This window comes from Carcharhinus amblyrhynchos, chromosome 1, assembly GCF_965287045.1.
Source record: "Carcharhinus amblyrhynchos chromosome 1, sCarAmb.v2.hapA, whole genome shotgun sequence".
NCBI classification, from domain to species: domain Eukaryota; kingdom Metazoa; phylum Chordata; class Chondrichthyes; order Carcharhiniformes; family Carcharhinidae; genus Carcharhinus; species Carcharhinus amblyrhynchos.
In genome coordinates, this window is record NC_137324.1 from 119,694,193 (window position 1) to 119,713,942 (window position 19,750).

The 19,750-nt window shown below is 41.0% G+C and overlaps 1 protein-coding gene across 1 annotated transcript in view; it reads right to left on the reverse strand.

Annotated features, from left to right (window-relative positions):
• LOC145344555 (ankyrin-2-like) overlaps positions 1 to 19,750 on the reverse strand; it is an 831,416-nt gene that overhangs the window by 235,461 nt on the left and 576,205 nt on the right. The window contains exon 7 of the mRNA XM_080191753.1: positions 2,915 to 3,013. Coding sequence (XP_080047879.1) covers positions 2,915 to 3,013 — 99 coding nt within the window. The remainder of the gene's footprint in view (positions 1 to 2,914; positions 3,014 to 19,750) is intronic.

Consider the following 19,750-nt stretch of genomic DNA (forward strand, 5'->3'; position numbering starts at 1 on the left):
CACAGCATCTTTGGCTATGTCCTGTGCCTCATTAAAGCTGTAACCCACATTGGTTCATCATAACCTAGGGGCAAGTACAGAAGGTGCCTGCAGATCTCTGCCCCATGGGTAACTCTAGCAGTATCAGAATTTTACAGCATTGAGTGAAGCTGATTAGCCAACTGCACCTGCAATAGCTCTGTGAAACATCAATTAACATCATTCCATTTCCCTGCCCTCTCGGCCATGCTTTTTAAAATGTCTTTTCCCCTCAAAAACCTATCAGTTTTGCTTTTTTAAGAGCACTGTGAATTTGCATGCACCACAGTTTCGGTGAGGAAATTCCATGTCCAATGACAGTCCTTTGTGAAAGAAATTCTCTGAATTTCTCCCTTCATTCCAATGGTAATGACCTTCATTGACAGTGTAACATTTTTGTATCAGAACCTATGATAATTTTGAACAACTGCTTCAGACTACCCCTTAATCTTTTCTGACCAATGAAATGAACTCTGGTTGCTCATTCCTCATATAATTTTGTAAATCTCTTGCCCAGCTACTGCACCCCTAGCCCCATCACTCCTAAAAACTGACTGACAAAATTATACAAAATAGTGGAGATATTCCTAGGTCTGCACCTGAGTGTACTGGATTACCTGAATTTCACATACATTAGAAAAATAAGTGGATTGTCCAATAAAGGAACTAGCTCCATTTTCTTCCAGTCATGGTTTACATCAACATCTATGTTCTTTCCCTTATCAATGGATTCAGTGAAGCTTATAGTTGGGTACAATGAAAGAATAGAAATTTGTTTGCAAGAGAAAGCCTATTGTTTCTGCTGATTTAGTTTGTTGATTCATGTCTGATTGGTGTCTGTTTCTAATATTTGCATATTAGAGCGATTGTAGTAATTATATGTTAAAGACTCTGACCTTAGACTATAGCATTGCCAGAGGCCCTCATAAGCCCCTCAATCTTGCAACACGAAAATGGAATTAAATAACTATGGTCCATGGGGACCTACCTCAAGCCACATTCGGAAAAGCACGGTCAATTTGTCATATAAATGGCCAATACTCTAAACTGAAATTTACATGAAATTATTTAGTTCATTTAACAAGACTCATTGGATTTCATAGCCCAAGGGTTCACATTTGTGTGCTGGTTTATGCAAGATTATTGAGGTCTTTCAGAAATAGTAGGCAATGGAATGACAGGAAAATCAGAAGTCTTCCCTTTATCAGTTCCTTTCTTTCGCTTTTAGTCATCTTCCGGTATCAAAAAGAGACAAAACTATGTCTCATACATCTCAGCAACATCTCAAATCTTTTTAAGCGCAAGTCTTAAGTGCAGTAACTGTTGTCACATGGGCAAAATATTTATAAAATAGAGAAGATGCAGAAAAGATTTGCAAGTATATTTCCAGGAATGAGGGACCTCAATTTGATGGACAGATTGGAGATGCTGGGGTTGTTCTCCTTGGAGAAGAGACAGTCAAAGGGAGATTTAATAGAGGTGTTCAAAATCATGAAAGGTTGAGACTGAGGAGTTAGGGAGAAACTGTTCCCATTAGTGGAAGGACCAAGAACCAAAGGACACAGGTTTAAATGATTGGTAAAATAATTAAAGGCACCATGAGGATTTTTTTTAAACACAGCAATTAGTTATAATTTTGAATGCACGGCCTGAAAGGGTGGCGAGATTAGATTTAATTGTGGCTTTCATAAGGGAATTGAAAAAACTGCAGATGGGGAAAATTTTGCAGAATGACGGGGAAAAGTGGAGGGGGAGGTGAAAGTGGGTGTTGTTATTTGCTTTTGCAGAGTGTAAGCAAAAGGGCTCAATGGGCCAAACAGCTTTTTTCTGAGCTGCAATAACTCTATGATTTATTTCTATCATTAACTTAAATGAAAAGACCGCAAACGCTGCATTGTTTTTAATTTTCCATCCTCTACTTTGTAACCAAGAGCAAAACTAATCTTTCTATTGCAATTTGATGTATGGATATTTGGCAAATGTAGAGGGAAAGACAGAACTCCTCAATTTAACTTCAAGTTAACAAAAGATTGTTCGAATGAACTGCATTTAAACTATCTTGCATCAGTAAACTTTCCCTTGCACATTTAGCTTTTTAGTTTTTTTATGTGGCAGATTGCAAATGAAGTACAAGCTAATCAAGTGTGAGCAAATGAGTATCTGAGACATGACTAACCAGGGGCAAGTGGATCTCCTTAATCAATCAGATTGAGTAATTTTGAAATAAACCATGCAAAGACTAAAAGGAAATGTAATTTAGAAGGGGTGAATTCTGTATTGGGTCACCTACACAAAGCTAAGTAAAGAGAAAGATTGGAACAAGGGAGTGAGAATACAGAACAGAAAAGAACATTTATTTCTTAATTTTACATTTTAAAAATCACAACCAAAAAATAAAACCCAAGAAATGAAATTCCACAATTATAGGAGTTAATTTCCAGTGCCAGACGAGTTGATTGGCAGGAATTAGCACATCGCATTGTGAAAAGAATGATTTTAGTTTGTAACTACTGTGCAAATACAGCAACTTTCCATTCAATGCATTTTAATGACAAGGCAGACAGCAAGATGTCACCTTCCCAAAGCTATAAAGATGGGGTATTACAGCTTGGGCAACAATTTTGGGAGATCTGCAATGAACTGCACCTCACCTGAGGTTGCTGCAACATTTGTGCACAAAATAATGCTGAGATCACTCATTGCATCTTTATTTTGATCAAGAATTCTGGCACATCAGATTTGAGGTTTGGTGAATTGTCACTGGTCAAATCTATGACTGACTAGGAGAAAATGCTTCTAATATTTCAATGTTAATATTAGTAACACAGTCTTAAAAATTGCTGCTTATTATTCTACAAATATTAATTGAATGAATTGTCAGCTTAGAGTAGCCTACCTCAGTGGCTGTGCTCTGGTTAGCTCCGATCTCCAGCAGCAGCTTCACAACTTCAATGTGATTCTCCTGGGCAGCCATATACAGCGGAGTAAAACCATTCTAAAAGAAAATTTAATAAGTATATAAGTCACCACATGTAGTATTAAGCACCAGCCCAGAAGAAATGAAAGACTCAAACCAAAACTAAATATCTCAGGTTTATCAACGATTTACACAAAACAACATAGCATGAACAGTTTTTAAAGACATACATGATTTCTTTTGTAAAGTCTTGACAAGTCTCATCCTCTCCTCATTAGCTTAGTTTTTCTATTCTGATGCCAGTGTTAGTATGAAAGTTATTACTGAAAATCGAGGCCAACCATTTATCAATGATCTCAGGGGAGTGTGGCTATAGCTCAAATTGTTTTTATCTGATCTTTCATCCTTTTTTAAAAAAAAATCTAATATGGGTGCAACACATTGGGAAATGCATATCCCAGTGCAGGAACAGGACAGGAATCATGGCCTTATGCGAATACCCTTGTGGAAGTAAAAAGAAACTCGAAAGCCAGTCAACAGTGAGAAGAAAATGTTGGTTCTCTCATATACTGCAATATCATATTATCCTTATTATACTTTTTCTAAAGACCACAGTAGTTAGCCTATTCTGCAGTTGGTTAGATGGCTTTCTTTCCTGAAAATCAGACAGTAGTGAGTTGTCTACTTCAAGAAAATGAAACATTACATCCTATGGAAATAGTGCCTCTGAAAGCATGACACAAAAGTTAACTTCTTCCTTTTGGAATTATCACTCAAATCTGAGGGACTGGTCTATTTAAATGTCTTGATCCCTAAGTGGAATATTAAAATGCATCTCCATTCGGCAGTAGTTACTGGAGTTGATTGCCATTATCTAACATAAAAACATAAGAAATAGGAGCAAGAATTCAACATTCAGCCCCCTCAGCCCACTCCACCTTATGCGATCATAGCTGATTTTCTATTTCATCATTTTATTGCACTATCCCTGGATGTTTTTAAATGTGTAGCAATCCATCCATCTCAGTCTTGAACATATGCAAAGACTGAGCTGCCACAGCTCTCTGGGGTAAGACTAGATTTTGTGTACATCAACTCATGACATCTGTGATTATATGGAATATGCTTCAAACAAATCTTTAAATCCCTGAGGTTCTCTTTGTTGGTTAACTAGGTCTTTAGAATGGACACACACTAGAAGTACACACTTTAGTTTTACATTAAATATTGACCTTTTTTTAAAAAGAAGTGCTGTAGCAAGAACATTTTTTTTAAAGAGGGGAGGCAATACCAATAACCAGCAAAAAAAAAAGGGAAATTGTTTTATGGAATTGGTGCTTTATTCAGTATTGTAGATATTGCAACACTGATGATCAATGATGATAACACTTGGAATTATCAAGCTGAGAGATGTCATTTGGCAAACAGTCAGCCTATTTTGCACTGTCTTCAAAACTCAATTTTAATGAGTTTATTAAAGGGATAATTTTGTGATGTTTTGACTGAGGGGCAGAATCTCATGAATTCTCACATTTTAGTATAATCAAATCAGGCATTATTACACTAATCATAAATGAATATTAAAATTAATAACATTAGAATTGGCAATAATTTAACTTTATCCCATCAGTATGTTGAAATAATCAAGAGGTTTAGTGTGTGCGTGCACATAGACACTGGAATGAAAGTGTAACTCATTTCAAAAGCTGTAATCAAATTTTATCCCTTCTGTGTTAATTTGCAAGTACAAAGGTTTCATCAAATTGAAATAATTTCTAGTTTGCAGTGAGTAACTTTAATATTTTGCATTGTGAATGGGCAGAGGCGTTCTGATACAAAGGTCACTGACCTGCAACTTGAAGTCTATGAGCAGGGTTTTCACTCTGGGCCTTCTGGACCTTGCTGCTAGGATTTAATGGGAAACAATCGTACTTGTGTTTTTCCTCAGCTAATGGCCAGAGGGTGTGCTTGCTGGTCAATTAGGAGTAGAGTTATGAACATGGAGAGCTAATAGGTGCTGACCAGTTTGGAAGCAGCTGCAGGGTGTCGTGGTAGATGAGTAAAAAGGGCCCTTTTCCCAATGGTTTTTGATTTAAATTTTAAAACAAGGCCTTTACAACTGAGTCACTTCTGTGGAACCCATCCACAGGGCAACCTGATAAATCTAGGCAGGCTGGAAGTGCTACTGGTGAGGACCACCAGGCAACTGCCTGCAGGAACCTGAAGGCTGACCAGAAAATCCCCTAAAAGGGCTACAACTGCCTCAATTGGCAACCTGCCACTTGCACTTGGATAACCCTGCCATCCCTCATCCTGCTTCTGGCAAAATATTCAGGGGTGGCATGGAACCGAGAATCTAGCATGTCAGCTGTAGGCATTAAACTCTATGTGTACCTACACAGAATCATAGAATCCCTACAGTGCTGGAAGCCATTCGGCCCATCAAGGCAGCACCAGCAATAATCCCATCCAGGCCCTATCCTTGCAACCCCATATGGTTACCCTGCTAATCCCCCTGACACTAATGGATAATTTATCATGGCCAATTCACCTAACTTGCACATCTTTGGACCATGGGAGGAAACTGGAGCACCCAGGGGAAATCCATGCAGACACGAGGAGAGCATGCAAACTCCACACAGACAGTGACCCAATCCAGGAATCGAACCTGGGTCCCTGGCACTGTGAGACAGCAGTGCTAACCACTGTGCCACCCCTCATCAGCAGCTAAAACGCAAGCCCTAGGTTTCTTTCTCCACAGATACTGTCTGATCAACTGAGAGTTTCCAGCATATGGACTATTTACTCTTTTATCAAAACACTGAGGCACCATCCATTCAGTCTGATGTGGGGAGAGACATCTCTGAGTCAGATGCCTGGAGGTGTAGGTGCAAATGCCAATGTTTTTTATGGAACAGTGTGGGGGATGTATTTGCACTAGTATCATACGACGAATGATGCTCTAACTGGGAGATTATGTTCAGATTTTCTGAGTTCTAATTTGCTGATAAATGGCTTTTAGTATTTCCAAAATTTAACCTAGTAGCATGATAATTTGGTACGCTTAGTAAACATAATGTCCTTGTATTTGTCTTAGTACATATAATGTGCTTATAGCTGGGTGCTTCTTACCAGCTTGAAGAAAGAACAATTACGAACCCGAAACACTTCAATCCACAACTGGCGTGCAATCTGTACCAGGATAATGGATGAGTACAGTGGGTGCCTTGTTGCTGGAAGTCCACTTGATATGCTCAGAGTGAGCAAAGGCATGCGTTGTTTGAAATGTGTAAGATTGAGCTGAGCGAAGCAGGGGGAATAGAGCCTGTTGAGTTGGCAAGAGACATTTGGGACTTCAAATACAAGGCTAAGTATCTGTGAGGATGTGTTGTAATGCATACACATGGCACGGAGCTTTCAGCTGTGCTAAGAAGTTACTGGGGAATAGCTCTTCTATAATTTAGTCCATTTGTTGCCCACTAAGTAATATTAGTTGATGGTGATTTTAGTTTATCTGCTCCAATTAAAGTCTTAAAACAAAATCTTGTGCAATTTCTTTGCATCAATCATTGGGAAATTTTGATCTTTTTTAAAAATTATCAGTCACTATGGGGGTTGTGATATTTGGCGTAAAATATATGAGTCTCTGTTGTGGCAAAAATGGTAGATGAGAATAGAATTTCTAAGTCTCATCCCCAAAAACAGCACTTCTTATTTTTACATGGCAGGAATGGGGGTGAAATGGGGTAGTGGGTTTATACATACATAGTTCATGGACACTGCTGGCCATTTAAATCATTAGCTACCTCCAATAAATTGGATTTGGCATTCGAGTAGTGTGTTTGCAGAGCGAACTAGGTCAATACAAGTCTGTTCTTTGGATAGCCTTTGGAAAGGGAAGGTACTCTTAGCTTTATCTTAACATTTGTATTTACAGCCCCAGAAGTGTCAAGAACTTAACTCAAACTATCTTCTCATCTCCCAAAGGAATGGAAGGTCTCCCAAAGCAATCCTTTGTTGTCCCAACTGACTCTCACACACAGGTTCAAGGAGGAAGTTTGTACTTTTGAAGGACACATTACACTTCATTTGAGTAAACAGCAAAATAGGCAAGGCACCCTCTAAAACAGGAGCAAGTCAATGTCAGTTGCTCAATCCCAGAGAGACAGCCATAGGTCAGGAGAAAGAAGCTGTGGCATGATATCAGGAAGGAGGTGGAAGAGAGGGAGGACAACCAGGTTTGACCCTTTGGGGAAGATGCACAGATCTAGGATGTCCTTCCTCAATATGATAGTGCTGAAGGCGACTTAGTTAAACCATGATTTTGTGACAGACATACACTGCATGGTGAAGCAGCTGATGCTAAAATGCTGCCCCTACTACCTTCCGCCAGAATTCACGTCCGTTATCCTGACGGCAGTTTGCATCCCATCCCATGCAGCGTGAAGATTACACTGGATGAAATATAACCACTACAAATAGCCTTGAGATGAAACATCCCAAGGCCTCGTTTATTGTGGCCGGGGACTTCAATCAGGCCAAGCTCAAAAGCATACTACCAGGTTACCACCAGCATGTCTCCTGTTCCACCAGAGGTCCAAACATCCTAGATCACTGCTACATAAATATCAAACATGCCTACGACTCTATCTCCTGCCCACATTTTGGCAAATCAGACCACAAGGCTGTGCCCTTGCTCCCGGCTTACAAGCAAAAACTGAGGTGGGAGAATCCACCAAAGGAAGCTGTGCAATGTTGGTCTGAAGAATCGGATGATCTCCTATAGGACTATTTGGAGTAAGTGGATTGGTCAGTACTTAAAAACATTGCAACCAGCCTGAATGAGTATGCCACTGCAGTAACTGACTTCATTAGTAAGTGTGTAGAAGACTGTGTGCCAAAGAAGCAAATATGCATGTTTCCCAACTGGAAACCATAAATGAACAGGGATATCCACTGCTTGCTGAAATCTAGGACTGAGGCATTCAAGTCAGGAGTCCCTGACCTGTATAAGAAAGCCAGCTACGATCTAAGGAGATCCATCAAAGATGCCAAAAGACAGTATTGGACGAAGTTAGAATCCCAGGCTAACCACACGGACCCCCACCAACTATGGCAAGGTCTGCAAGACAAAACAGGCTACAAAATGAGGGCATGTAAAATCATTGGCTCCAACGCACCCCTCCCTGATGAACTTATTGTATTCTTCGCCTGTTTTGAGCAAGAGATCAGCAAAAGCATGCCCCCCCCCCCACACCCTGAAAGCTTCAGGTGAACCCTTATCTGAGGTCACCATTGCAGATATCAGAGCAGCTTTCTCGAAGATCAACCCACAGAAAGCAACTGGCCCCAATGGGGTACCCGGACAAGCATTCAGATCCTGCACGATCAGCTGGTGGGGGTATTTGCAGACCTCTCTTTACAACAATCAGAGGTCCCTATCTACTTCAAGAAGATGACCAGCATTCCGGTACCTAAGAAAAGCCAAACAGTGTGCCTTACTGACTCATCTGGTAACTCTGACATTCATCATTATGGAGTGTTTCAAAAAGTTAGCCATGGCACAAATAAATTCCAGCCTCCCAGACTGCCTGAATCCATTACAGTTTGCCTACCGCCGCAACAGGTCCACAGCAGATGCCATCTCCCTGGCCCTGCACTCAACCCTGGAACACCTGGATAACAAAGACACCTATGTCAGACTCCTATTTATTGACTATAGCTCAGCCTTCAACAGCATTATTCCTATGAAACTCATCTCCAAACTCCGTGGCCTGGGCCTCGGCTACTCCCTCTGTGACGTGATCCTGAATTTCCTGACTCAGAGACCACAATCAGGAAGGATAGGCAACAGCACCTTCTCCATGATCATCTTCAACACCAGTGCCCCAAAAGGCTGTGTTCTCAGCTCCCTACTATGTTCCTTATACGCCGTTGACTGCGGCCGAATTCCCTTCCAACTCGATTTTCAAGTTTGCTGACTTCACTACCATAGTGGGTGGGATCTCAAACAACAACAAGACTCAGTACAGGAAAGAGATAGAGAATCTGGTGAACTAGTGGATGACAATAATCTCTCCCTCAATGTCAACAAAATGAAAGAGATTGTCATCGACTTCAGGAAGTGTAGTGGAGAACATGCCCGTTTACATCAACGGGAATGAAGTAGAAATGATTGAGAGCCTCAAGTTTTTAGGTGCCCAGATCATCAACAATCTGCCCTGGTCCCCCCATGCCAACACTATAGTTAAGAAAGCCTGATATGGTTTCAGCCTCAATTCAACTTTCCTCCCTACCTCCAATCCTTCAATCAACAATCTATCTAATTCAGTCTTAAACATATTGAATGACCATGTCTCCACCACTCTGGGAAAAAGAGTTCCACAGTCTCATGACCCTCAGAGAAAAACATTCTTTCCATTTCCCTTTCAAATGGGAAAATTCTTATTTTAAACTGTGTTCTCATCTTTCCCACAATCCTTTCAACATTCACCCTTCAAGGGCTCTTAGGATCTTATATGTTTCGATAAGATTGTTTCTCACTCTTCCAAACTCTAATGAATACAGGCCCAACATGCCCATCCTTGTCTCATTGAATAACCCACTCATCAGTTGAGTGAAACTTCTCTGAATTGCTTTTAATGCAATTATGTCCTTCTTAAAATACAGTAAGAAGTCTCACAACACAAGGTTTAAGTCCAACAGGTTCATTTACTAGCAAAAACCACTAGCTTTCGGAGCACTGCTCCTTCATCAGGTAAATGGGAGTTCTGTTTACAAACAGGGCATATAAAGAGACAAACTCAATTTACAGAATAATGGATGTAATGCGAGTCTTGCAGGCAATCAAGTCTTAAAGGTACTGACAACATGAGTGGAGAGAGCATTAAGCACAGGTTAAAGAGATGTGTATATCTCCAGACAGGACAGTTAGTGAGATTTTGCAAGCCCAGTCAAATCGTGGGGGTTACAGATAGTGTGACATGAACCCAAGATCCGGGTTGAGGCCATCCTCATGTGCGGAACTTGGCTATCAGTCTCTGCCCAGCGACTCTGCGTTGTCATGTGTCGTGAAGGCAGCCTTTGAGAATGCTTACCCAAAGATCAGAGGCCGAATGCCTGTGACCAATGAAGAGTTCCCCAACAGGAAGAGAACACTCTTTCTTAAATAAGCAGACCAAAACTGTGCAAAGTACTTTAGATATAGTCTTACTAACATCCTCAAAGGCCTTATGGCACAGTGGAAGCATCCCTACTACTGGACCAGAAGCTTTGGGTTCAAGTCCAATGCCAGGGCATGTTGGCCATGGAAGGAGTGTTCAATGCAGTTTAACAGGTTGATAATCAGCTCAGAAATCCATCCACCATTTCTCCCAAATATTCCTTAAAGGGTAAAAAAACTGTGTGGATGTGAAAATATGCTAAAAAATCTGATACCCTATAAAACTGCAGCAAAACATTCCATTCCCCTTGCAATAAACAGCAACACTCCAGTTGCCTTTCCAATAATTTACTAGAGCTGAATACTAACTTTTTGTGATTTATGTAATTTAGTGTTTCTATAGTGGGAAGCCTGTGAAATTCACTACTCCAGAAAGCAATTAAGACCAAAACATTGTACGTATTCAAAGAGTTGTCAGAAATATCTCTTGGGGCAAAGGGGATTATAGGATATGGGGGAAAAGATGGGATCAGGGTAGTGAGTTGGATGATCAGCCATGATTATAATGAGTGGCAGAGTAGACTCGAAGGGCCAAATGGCCTAGTCATGCTCCTATTTTCTATGTTTCTACGTACTAGAGCTCCCAGATCTCCCTGAACCTTAGGAGTTCTGCAACCTCTCTACATTTAAATAATATGTTGCATTTTTATTATTCCTGTCAAAATGGACAAGCTCACATTTTTCCCATTTTATAGTCCAAATTTTTGCCTATTGCTTAATCTATTTATATCCCTTTGCAGACAACTTGTACTCTATTTACAACATACATTCCCTATCTATCTTTGCGTCATCCTTGCCTCTGTTTCCTGTTAGCTAACCAATCCTCTATCCATGCTGGTATGTTACCTCCAATGGTACAAACTCTTATTTTGTGCAGTAACCTTTGATGTGGCATCTTGTCAAATGCCTTCTGGAAATCTAAGTATGTCATATTCACAGACATCCCTGCACTTACACTGTTTGTTGCTTCCTCAAATAATTTGGTCAAACATTATTTCCCTTTCAAAGGCAATGTTGACTCTACCTGATTGCATTGAGACTTTCTAACTGCTCTGCTTTTAACCTTCTTAATAATAGATTCCAGCATTTTCTCTATGACAGGTGTTAATCTGAATCTATCTTGAATAGAGGAATTGCATTCACTATTTTGCAAACAAATAGGACCTTTCCAGAATCTAGGGAATTCTGAAATATTATAACCAATGCAACCATGATCTCCGCAGCTACTTCTTAAGACCCAAGATGAAATCCATCAGGACCTGGGGACTTGTCAGCTTTTAATTCTAATAATTTTCTCCGTACTCTTTCCTTGGTGATTCCTTGGCAAGTGCTTTAAGTTTCTCCCTCCCTTTCACCTTTTAATGCACATCTATTAATGCATACCTATTTCTAGGTTGTTAGTTGTACCCTCTATGGTGAAGACAGATACAAAATGTCTGTTCACTTCATCAGCCATTTCCTTATTTTTCATTATTAATTCTCCAGACTCACTCTGTAAAGGACCATCATTTACTTTGTCTTTTTCTTTTTAAATGTTTGTCAAAACTATTACTTTAATATTTCCAGCTCTAATCTTACCATTTTTAAGATATTCTTTGCTTTTTTTTAAATGATCTGTTCAATCTTCTTACCTGCCACTAATTTCATGGAACTGTATGCTTTTTCGTTCAATTTGATACTATTTTTAAGTTCCTTAATGAGCCACGTATGGTACGTTCTTTCCCAAAGCCTCTAGAAGGAAGATAAGGAAGAGGAAAACCTCGTATATTAATCTGATTCTAAAATGGAGGAGCTGGCCACTTGCAGAGCAGCAAGGAGACATGGAGATATGGTCAGCAGACACCATGCAGGAGGGCTTCATTGTCAGATGGGGCCTTGTACAAAGTAAATTTTCATGAGATCTATCTATGTAGCAACTGCCATTAGCCAATCCCTGGTGACATATTTCCACATAAGGATCCTTGTAAACTGACTCCACAATTGCTCAAAGGAGTGAATGAACATCATAGAGTGGTGGGATTTTCCACACCCCACTGCAGTGTGTTTGATGGTAGCAGAGGTGGCCTATCACTGCCGCTGGCAGCAACTTCTGGTCCCGCTGCTTTCAAAGAGGTTTCCCATTGGTGGCACTGTCCATCGCCGGGAAACCCATGACAGTGTCGGGGTTGGGGGGGGGGGGTGTGTGTCGCCATTGATGGAATGGGAAGATCCGGACAGCAAGAACAACTGTAAAATCCCACCCTTTGAAATAGTTGCATTTAAAAGGCTGTTATTCTTTCCATTATAAACATGGGTCTCATCATATTTCAAAACAGATCAGACCCCTCACAGGAGTGCCATTGAATGTAAGTGTGATACTAACCTGCCCATAATCAAACTATGCCTACAATGCACAGTGTGACACAACTTAATGCTTAAAACCTTTTACATCCTGATATAAATGCATGTTGTGCCATACAGACAGATGTGATACCTCACACACGAGGATGACATAATTGTAACATTACAGCTCCTTAAAAGAACTTTTAAAACATCTATTGCAAACAATGCTTAAAAATTGGGTATCATTCCTGTTTTCCACATGTGCAGTTTGTAGAAGCATATGTCATTCCCTGTGACATCTAGAATGACAATGCAGCCACTGTAGTTGGGACAGCAATTGATCAATAACACCCAGGTGAAACATAACCCACTGTGCTACAATGCCCACTCCTAGGTCAAAGTTCAACACTGCAATGTAGATGAATATCTTGCATCCATCACCAATGCTTGAGCTGCAGTCACTGGTCAGCATCTAGTTGTGGAGTCTGATGATAGAACCTCCCTTAAACACATGCTTAGATGGAAAACAAAAGTAGTATCTCAGTGCTTGAGCCTTTGAGCAACAAAGGAAGCATTCCTGTGCCTCAACAATCAGCTCAAATCCTTGCTCCTGTTGATGGCACTTTGAGATAGACCTCAGCTTGCCACCATCGTTATTTAAGATCACTTTAATTTTTTTTCATTTTGCTTTAGGTCTCTAGTGCACATACACACCAAGTCTTGTAGAAGTGAAAGTAACGATATTCAAAAAGCACTGAAATATAAGAAATACAATATGGCAAGTGTAACCATTGTGAACCCTTGAGTGCTGTTAGGTGAGATGGCACTCTTTGCTCTCACAGTCCTGTGAAGAGCCCCTGCACGCTATCTCAGGAGGCAGAGGCAGACTGTTCACTTCTTGGCCGATATGGCAATGAGGAATATGATGCTGACCTTGTTGTGCAAGTGCCCACTGGGGGCCTACTTCAGACTGGAGCCTCTCTGCATGGTCAGCCATGGTCGTTTGCATATATGGAGCAGAACAGGCTCTGGTGGAAGGGCTGGTGAGGTGGAGGAAGATAAGAGTCCTGAGAAGACTTCACTTTCACATTTGTCAGATATCTCTACGAGGTTCGCCTTCAGGTGAGATTGGCTACTGGGCCACAGCGGTCGTCCACTCCAGTAACTGCTCTGCCAACAGAATGGCCTTCCTGTTAAAGGTATGCAGCTCATCACATTCCTTGGATGTCAGCGCTAATACTCTGAATGATCCAGGTTGTTGAGTGAGACTCACACACTTTTCTAGCAGAGATGCTGCTCTTGCATCTATTCCAAGTGAAGCAATGTATGAGGGCTGATTCCCTCATGATCAGAGCTCATGTGATTGAGCCCTCTAAACAACATGGAGCTCATGACAACAATGGACTCCTCCAACCTCAGTCTTTGAGCCCCCACTGCCTCAAGGAACTCTTGTCAGATATCCACACATCTGCTGCTACTAATGCTCCAAATACTGTGCCCCAAAAGGTGATTCCTGGTTCTCCACTTCCCTGCTCCCTGGAGTATCATCGTGACTTAAACGGTCTTCCTCCAAGAACTATACCCAGACATCTCTGACACCATCTATTGCATTCTAGTTCTGTGCCCTACACCTTGTGCCACCAACTCTACATGCATGCGACATCCCTCCAATGTGCAAGTTAGTAGGGTCTGTGCTAGTCTGATGTGACAGCATTTCCGTGCATCTCTTCCTTCTTTCTGATGCTGGTGGGATGATCTGGCCCAGAGAGGACAACCAGCAGAGTTGGCTCCTATGTGAGACAAAAGAGTTATATAGATATCGCCTTTCTTCCAGCAAAAGCACATTTTAGTGCTTGAGGCAGTGGCAATGTTAACACTTTGATATTCAAGGGAAGTGTAATATCTGCCGCTGCAGAAAAGGTGCAAGACCTGACATGTGACTGTCCCTCAGCACAACAGATTAGAATAGGCCCTGTGATGCACAGAGGCAGCGAAGAGCAATGTCCCTCAGTGTTTGCCTCAAGCATCCCTGACCTCCCTCTCATGCCAACATCTCACAGTCCTCTGCAAAGTGACAGCATAACCACTACCATTACCGTCATGAGCGAATATAATCTCAATATTTCATTCCACACCTGCTACTGGTGATGTACCATACCAAGAGACAGCATTTCATGTACTGTGGTGCTTTTTATGCCCATTTGTTCTACAATGCATATGGGCCTCAGGTAAGCTGACACACCACAAGTCTAGGCCATTGATGTTGCGTTCTTTAACCCTTAGCTCTGCAACGGCAACAGGAATTTTTGTGCCCTCTGTCCAGCACACTGAGAGACATTGCTCTTTACTGCCTCTGTGCATCACAGTGCCTATTCTAATCTGTTGTGATGTACAGTCATGTGTCAGGTCTTGCACCTTTTCTGCAGCATGCCAATGTTACCCTTCCCTTGAATGTCAAAGTGTTAACATTGAATAAAGGAAATAATGAAGGCATGAGGGGCAAATAGGTTGAGGTGAATTGGGAAAATATATTGAAAAGATATGATTGCATAGGCGATGGATAGTTTTCAAAGAATATTACATAGTGTACAGCACTTATACATTCATTCCTTCAGGGTCCAAACCCTCCAAAAAAATGAATCAACCATGGCTGACAGAGAAAGTTAAGGATTAAATAGAATTAAAAGAAAAGGCTTATAAAGCCAGAATTTGTGGTAAATCTGAGGATTGGGAGGCTTTTACAATACAACAAAGGCAGGCCAAGAAATTGATGGAGAAAGAGAGAACAGAGTATGAATGCACTCTAGCAGAAAACATTAAAAAAAAACTGACTGTAAAAGCTTCTACAGGAATGCAAAAAGGGAATGTTTGACTAAGATAAATGTGGGGATTACAGGCAAAGTCAGGGGAATTTCTAATGGGGAACAGGGAAATGGCAGAAGGGCTAACTGATTACTTTGTGTTTGTTTTCACTGAGGAAGATACAATAAATCTCCCAAGGGACTAAGGAGAATGCAGAGCTGAATTAAATTAATATAAGGAAGAAGGTTGCGTTTGAGAAATTAATGGGGCTGAAAGTTGATGAGTGCCCAGGATCTGATAGTATACATCCTAATGTTAAAAGAGGTTTCTGTAGGGATAATCATTGGTTATCTTCCAAAATTCTGTAGATTCTGGAATGCTTCCAGAAGATTGGAATTTAGCAAATGTCACTCCACTGTTTAAAAAGGGAAAGAGAGAGAAAACGGGGCTACAGATCTGTTAACCTTATATCAGCGATAGAGAAAGTATTGGAATCTATTATAAAGAATGTGATATAGCTTACATAGTTATCAGACACTCGCCTGATAACCCAAAGACATCTCCTGTAAGGCTCAGAACTTAAAACATTGATGCCCAAATTCTCAAGCAGACCTTTCAAAAGATTGTTTTTACATGCATTGGATTTGCTAACCCACATCAGGTTTGCTCTAATCCCTCACTATTTCTGCAGTTACCCAGCCTAACTTCTGAGGCACTTATTAGGCAGGAAATGGGGGAGGGGGGGTGGAAACCAGGAACAGTCTTCCTCCTTTATGACTTCACCAACACCCACAAAGGGCTCTTCCCCTTTGGCAATAGTCATTCCTGTAACTATGTTGCTGCTAACATAGGGTGCAATACCACCCCTCCCCTCCAACCCTCACCACCTACAGAGTTCCTAAGCATGGAGGTACCTTCCATAGCTTCCTATAGCCTCAGCAGCGATCACCTTTCTTTATGATGCAACTGAGCTACCAGCCCTTTGATTAGTCCAGTTTATTTGGGAGACAGGCTGCTGTACTCAACTGGAGAGGAAGTCCTGATGGCAGCTTCTTAATTGACTGTCACCAGTAAATTGCTGCCATGGTTCTGCCACTCCATATGCATAGGGTCAGGTCCCACTTTTGTTTCCAGTAGTGGGACTACATAATCAGTGAGAAAATTTGAGCCACCGTTTCCAAGAACTAATTTTGAATGAATCCCCATTTTGGCATAGACAGTGCCCTTTGATTTCATTGTTTGACCTGGTCCAAAACAGTCTGCTAGGCTCTACAATACCTAGAATAGTCAGAACCTGATAAACAGCAATCTTACCACCCCACAATCTTCTGTTTTCCTGGAACAGGTACAACTTCTCAAATCTAATCAATCCATTGCCTCAGTCATCCTACTTGTCCTTTTCTGTATACCCTCAATATCTTCAAAATTCTTTTTGTACTCTGGTGTCTAGTACAGAAATATTTCCAAAGTTGGAGATATGTAAGGTTAATTCAGATGTTTTAAAATATAAAGGAGGACTGAATGTGTTTTCAGTAATTGTTAATTGGGTACGACCTTTGAAATAGAAGTGCTTGACTGATCTTTTATCTGAAAATTATACACTTTGTTGTGTTTAAATTTCATCTTTTTTTTGTTTGTAATATAATTGTGACAACAGTGGCCATTCTCTATCACCAAACTAAAGCACATTTGTCAAGTATTTTTCAATAACTCTTTGTCTCTTTTCCATGTCCTTTAATATATTATTTTTAAAAAAGTATGCTGGTTGCATGTCTCATAAGGTATAGCAATACAAAAATAACCCAGGAGATGCTTCAGTGAAGTAATATAATAGAACAATCACAGCCTGATGTTCTTATTTAAAGGTAACAGATGGAAGATGCTTTGAAAAAATAAAATTGAAACATCATTTTATGGGATAATAAAGCCCGAGGGCATGAGATGCATATAAATGAATCCCCTCAGTGACCCATGACAACATTAAATAAATTGCTACTTGCACAATTAAGAGGAACATAAAATAGTATTATAGGTTTGATGGTAAAAACTGTCTTTTGGGGGTCACGTGATGCAAACATGGGATCAGCTGTGTTTTCATGAGCTCTGATCCTAATCATCATTTCATCCTTTTATTTATTCTGCCGCACAATCCATAAATGTCTAATCCTGGAGTGTATACTCCATGCTATGTTCCTGGAAGATCCTGGTAAAGTTGGGGTGACAGGGAGCCGGGTAAAGTCAAGAAAATCCTTGTTTGAATCAAGGCTGTCAGAGATGGATGGGTAGGACCTTGTTTGCAGTGGTGGCTTAGCTGGTGAACAGGCTCATGTTCTGGCAATGTTGTAGGCATTGTGACGAAGGCTGCCATTGTGGATAAAGTTGTGGATGACAGTCTTGATTCTCTGGCACAAATCATTGATGTTCATATTGATGAGCTGCAAGATATCCCAAAGAAAACGGGTGAAACAGAGGAAAGAATTCTTTAGTTGAGCGGATAGTTTTTTGGTGAAGGCTCGCCTTCAGTCCTGGGAAATCCTACTGCACGGTATATCAAACATCCTGGCTAATTCAGTGAGATGGGACTGGAGAAAGAATGGCCCCATGCCCAATGTCGTAAGAGGTGCTGAGGATAACTTTCCAGCTGAATTTGAGGACTGGCTACCATGTTTTCATAACCTTGAGTTGGAAGCTAGGCATTTCAAAGAGACATACTGTATCCGATCTTTGAGATCTGGGATCAGTTATAGGCCCTGGCCATTGGTCTTGCATTGTCTTGACCTCTGCATTTATTGAGGGTGGCTGGAGACAACCGAATGCAGTTGGACCTCACCTCCTGCTGGGGCCGAGGTCTCTCACTGCTGAGCCATGATGCAATAGTGGTTCAGAGTCCTCGTTGAAATTACAGAAGGATCCTTGATGTTGCTCGACAATCCTGCCAAGCCTTTGGCTTCTTCAAGAGCTGTGGATGGTTATATTATCTGGCAGTTCATCACTAATCCTGAACTACTCTCCTTGCAATTATATACCCTGATTTTGATGTGTTGTCTTTTTTCCTGACAAGGATGCTTGATGTGTGTGTACAGAGGCTTATATCACCAGTTATTTTTTGAAAGTCAGATCTTCACATATTGTTGATGGAATTCATCCACCAGTACACTCTTAACAGTGGAATGAGGGTGATCTTCATTTAAAGCATGTTACCATTTACTTTCAATCTTGGTCTTGCTGCATGGCACCAGGGATATGGAGTGGATAAGGGGGCCTTGTCCACCCTACCTCTGGCCCTGTGTCAAATCCAATCTCCTGGGGGTCTAGTATTTCTGACAACACCAGGTTTTAGTCCAACCTATTTATTTGATAATATACTCACTAGCTTTCGGGGTTACCCCCTTCGTCAGGTGAATGGAGAGTTCTGGCCTCAGACAGAGCATATAAAGCACAGACAGTTTAGAGATTACTGATTAAAATGCGAATCCTTACACCTAACCTGCTGTTCAAGACCTGAAGTGGCTGATAATGTGAGTGGAAGGAGCACTGATCACAGTTTAAAGAGATGTGTATTGTCTCCAGACAGTACAGTAAGTGAGGTTTTGCAAACCCAGGCAAGTCATGGGGGTTACAGATAGTGCGACATGGGTTCATGTCGCACTATCTGTAACCCCCATGACTTGCCTGGGTTTGCAAAACCTCACTTACTGTACTGTCTGGAGACAATACACATCTCTTTAAACTGTGATCAGTGCTCCTTCCACTCACATTATCAGCCACTTCAGGTCTTGAACAGCAGGTTAGGTGTAAGGATTCGCATTTTAATCAGTAATCTCTAAACTGTCTGTGCTTTATATGCTCTGTCTGAGGCCAGAACTCTCCATTCACCTGACGAAGGGGGTAACCCCGAAAGCTAGTGAGTATATTATCAAATAAATAGGTTGGACTAAAACCTGGTGTTGTCAGACTTTTTACTGTGTTTACGCCAGTCCAACGCCGGCATACCCACATCAGGTCTAGTATTTATCATAGAGATATTTTCTTTGCTTATGGGCTGATAATGGGTTTCCTTCATTCTTCTGGGGAGCGTGCTGAGGTGGTTGTATGGTATCAGGGTTGTGCGATATTTATCTGTTTCTTTTTGTATTGTAATTCTGGCATTTATAAGGGAGACTTACATTATTGGACATCCTTTACTTTAATTATGGATAACATCAGTAGCATCACAGCAGGATTGTAGGCTAGAGGTTTGGTATAGAGGTGGTGGGTATGACCAAAAAAGGAACAAGAAATCCTAAGAAACATCATGAGAAAAAGAGACTTCTTGGGCTGAATTTCCACTACCAAGATGGGTAGCTCAAGTCATGAAATTGTTCGACTTGGCAGACCCAGCTTGATATTATGTGCCCCATTACGTGCAGTTTTCAGTCTGCAGGTGTAAAGGCATGTTGGAGTCATGACCACTGACCCCTGGAGCAGAT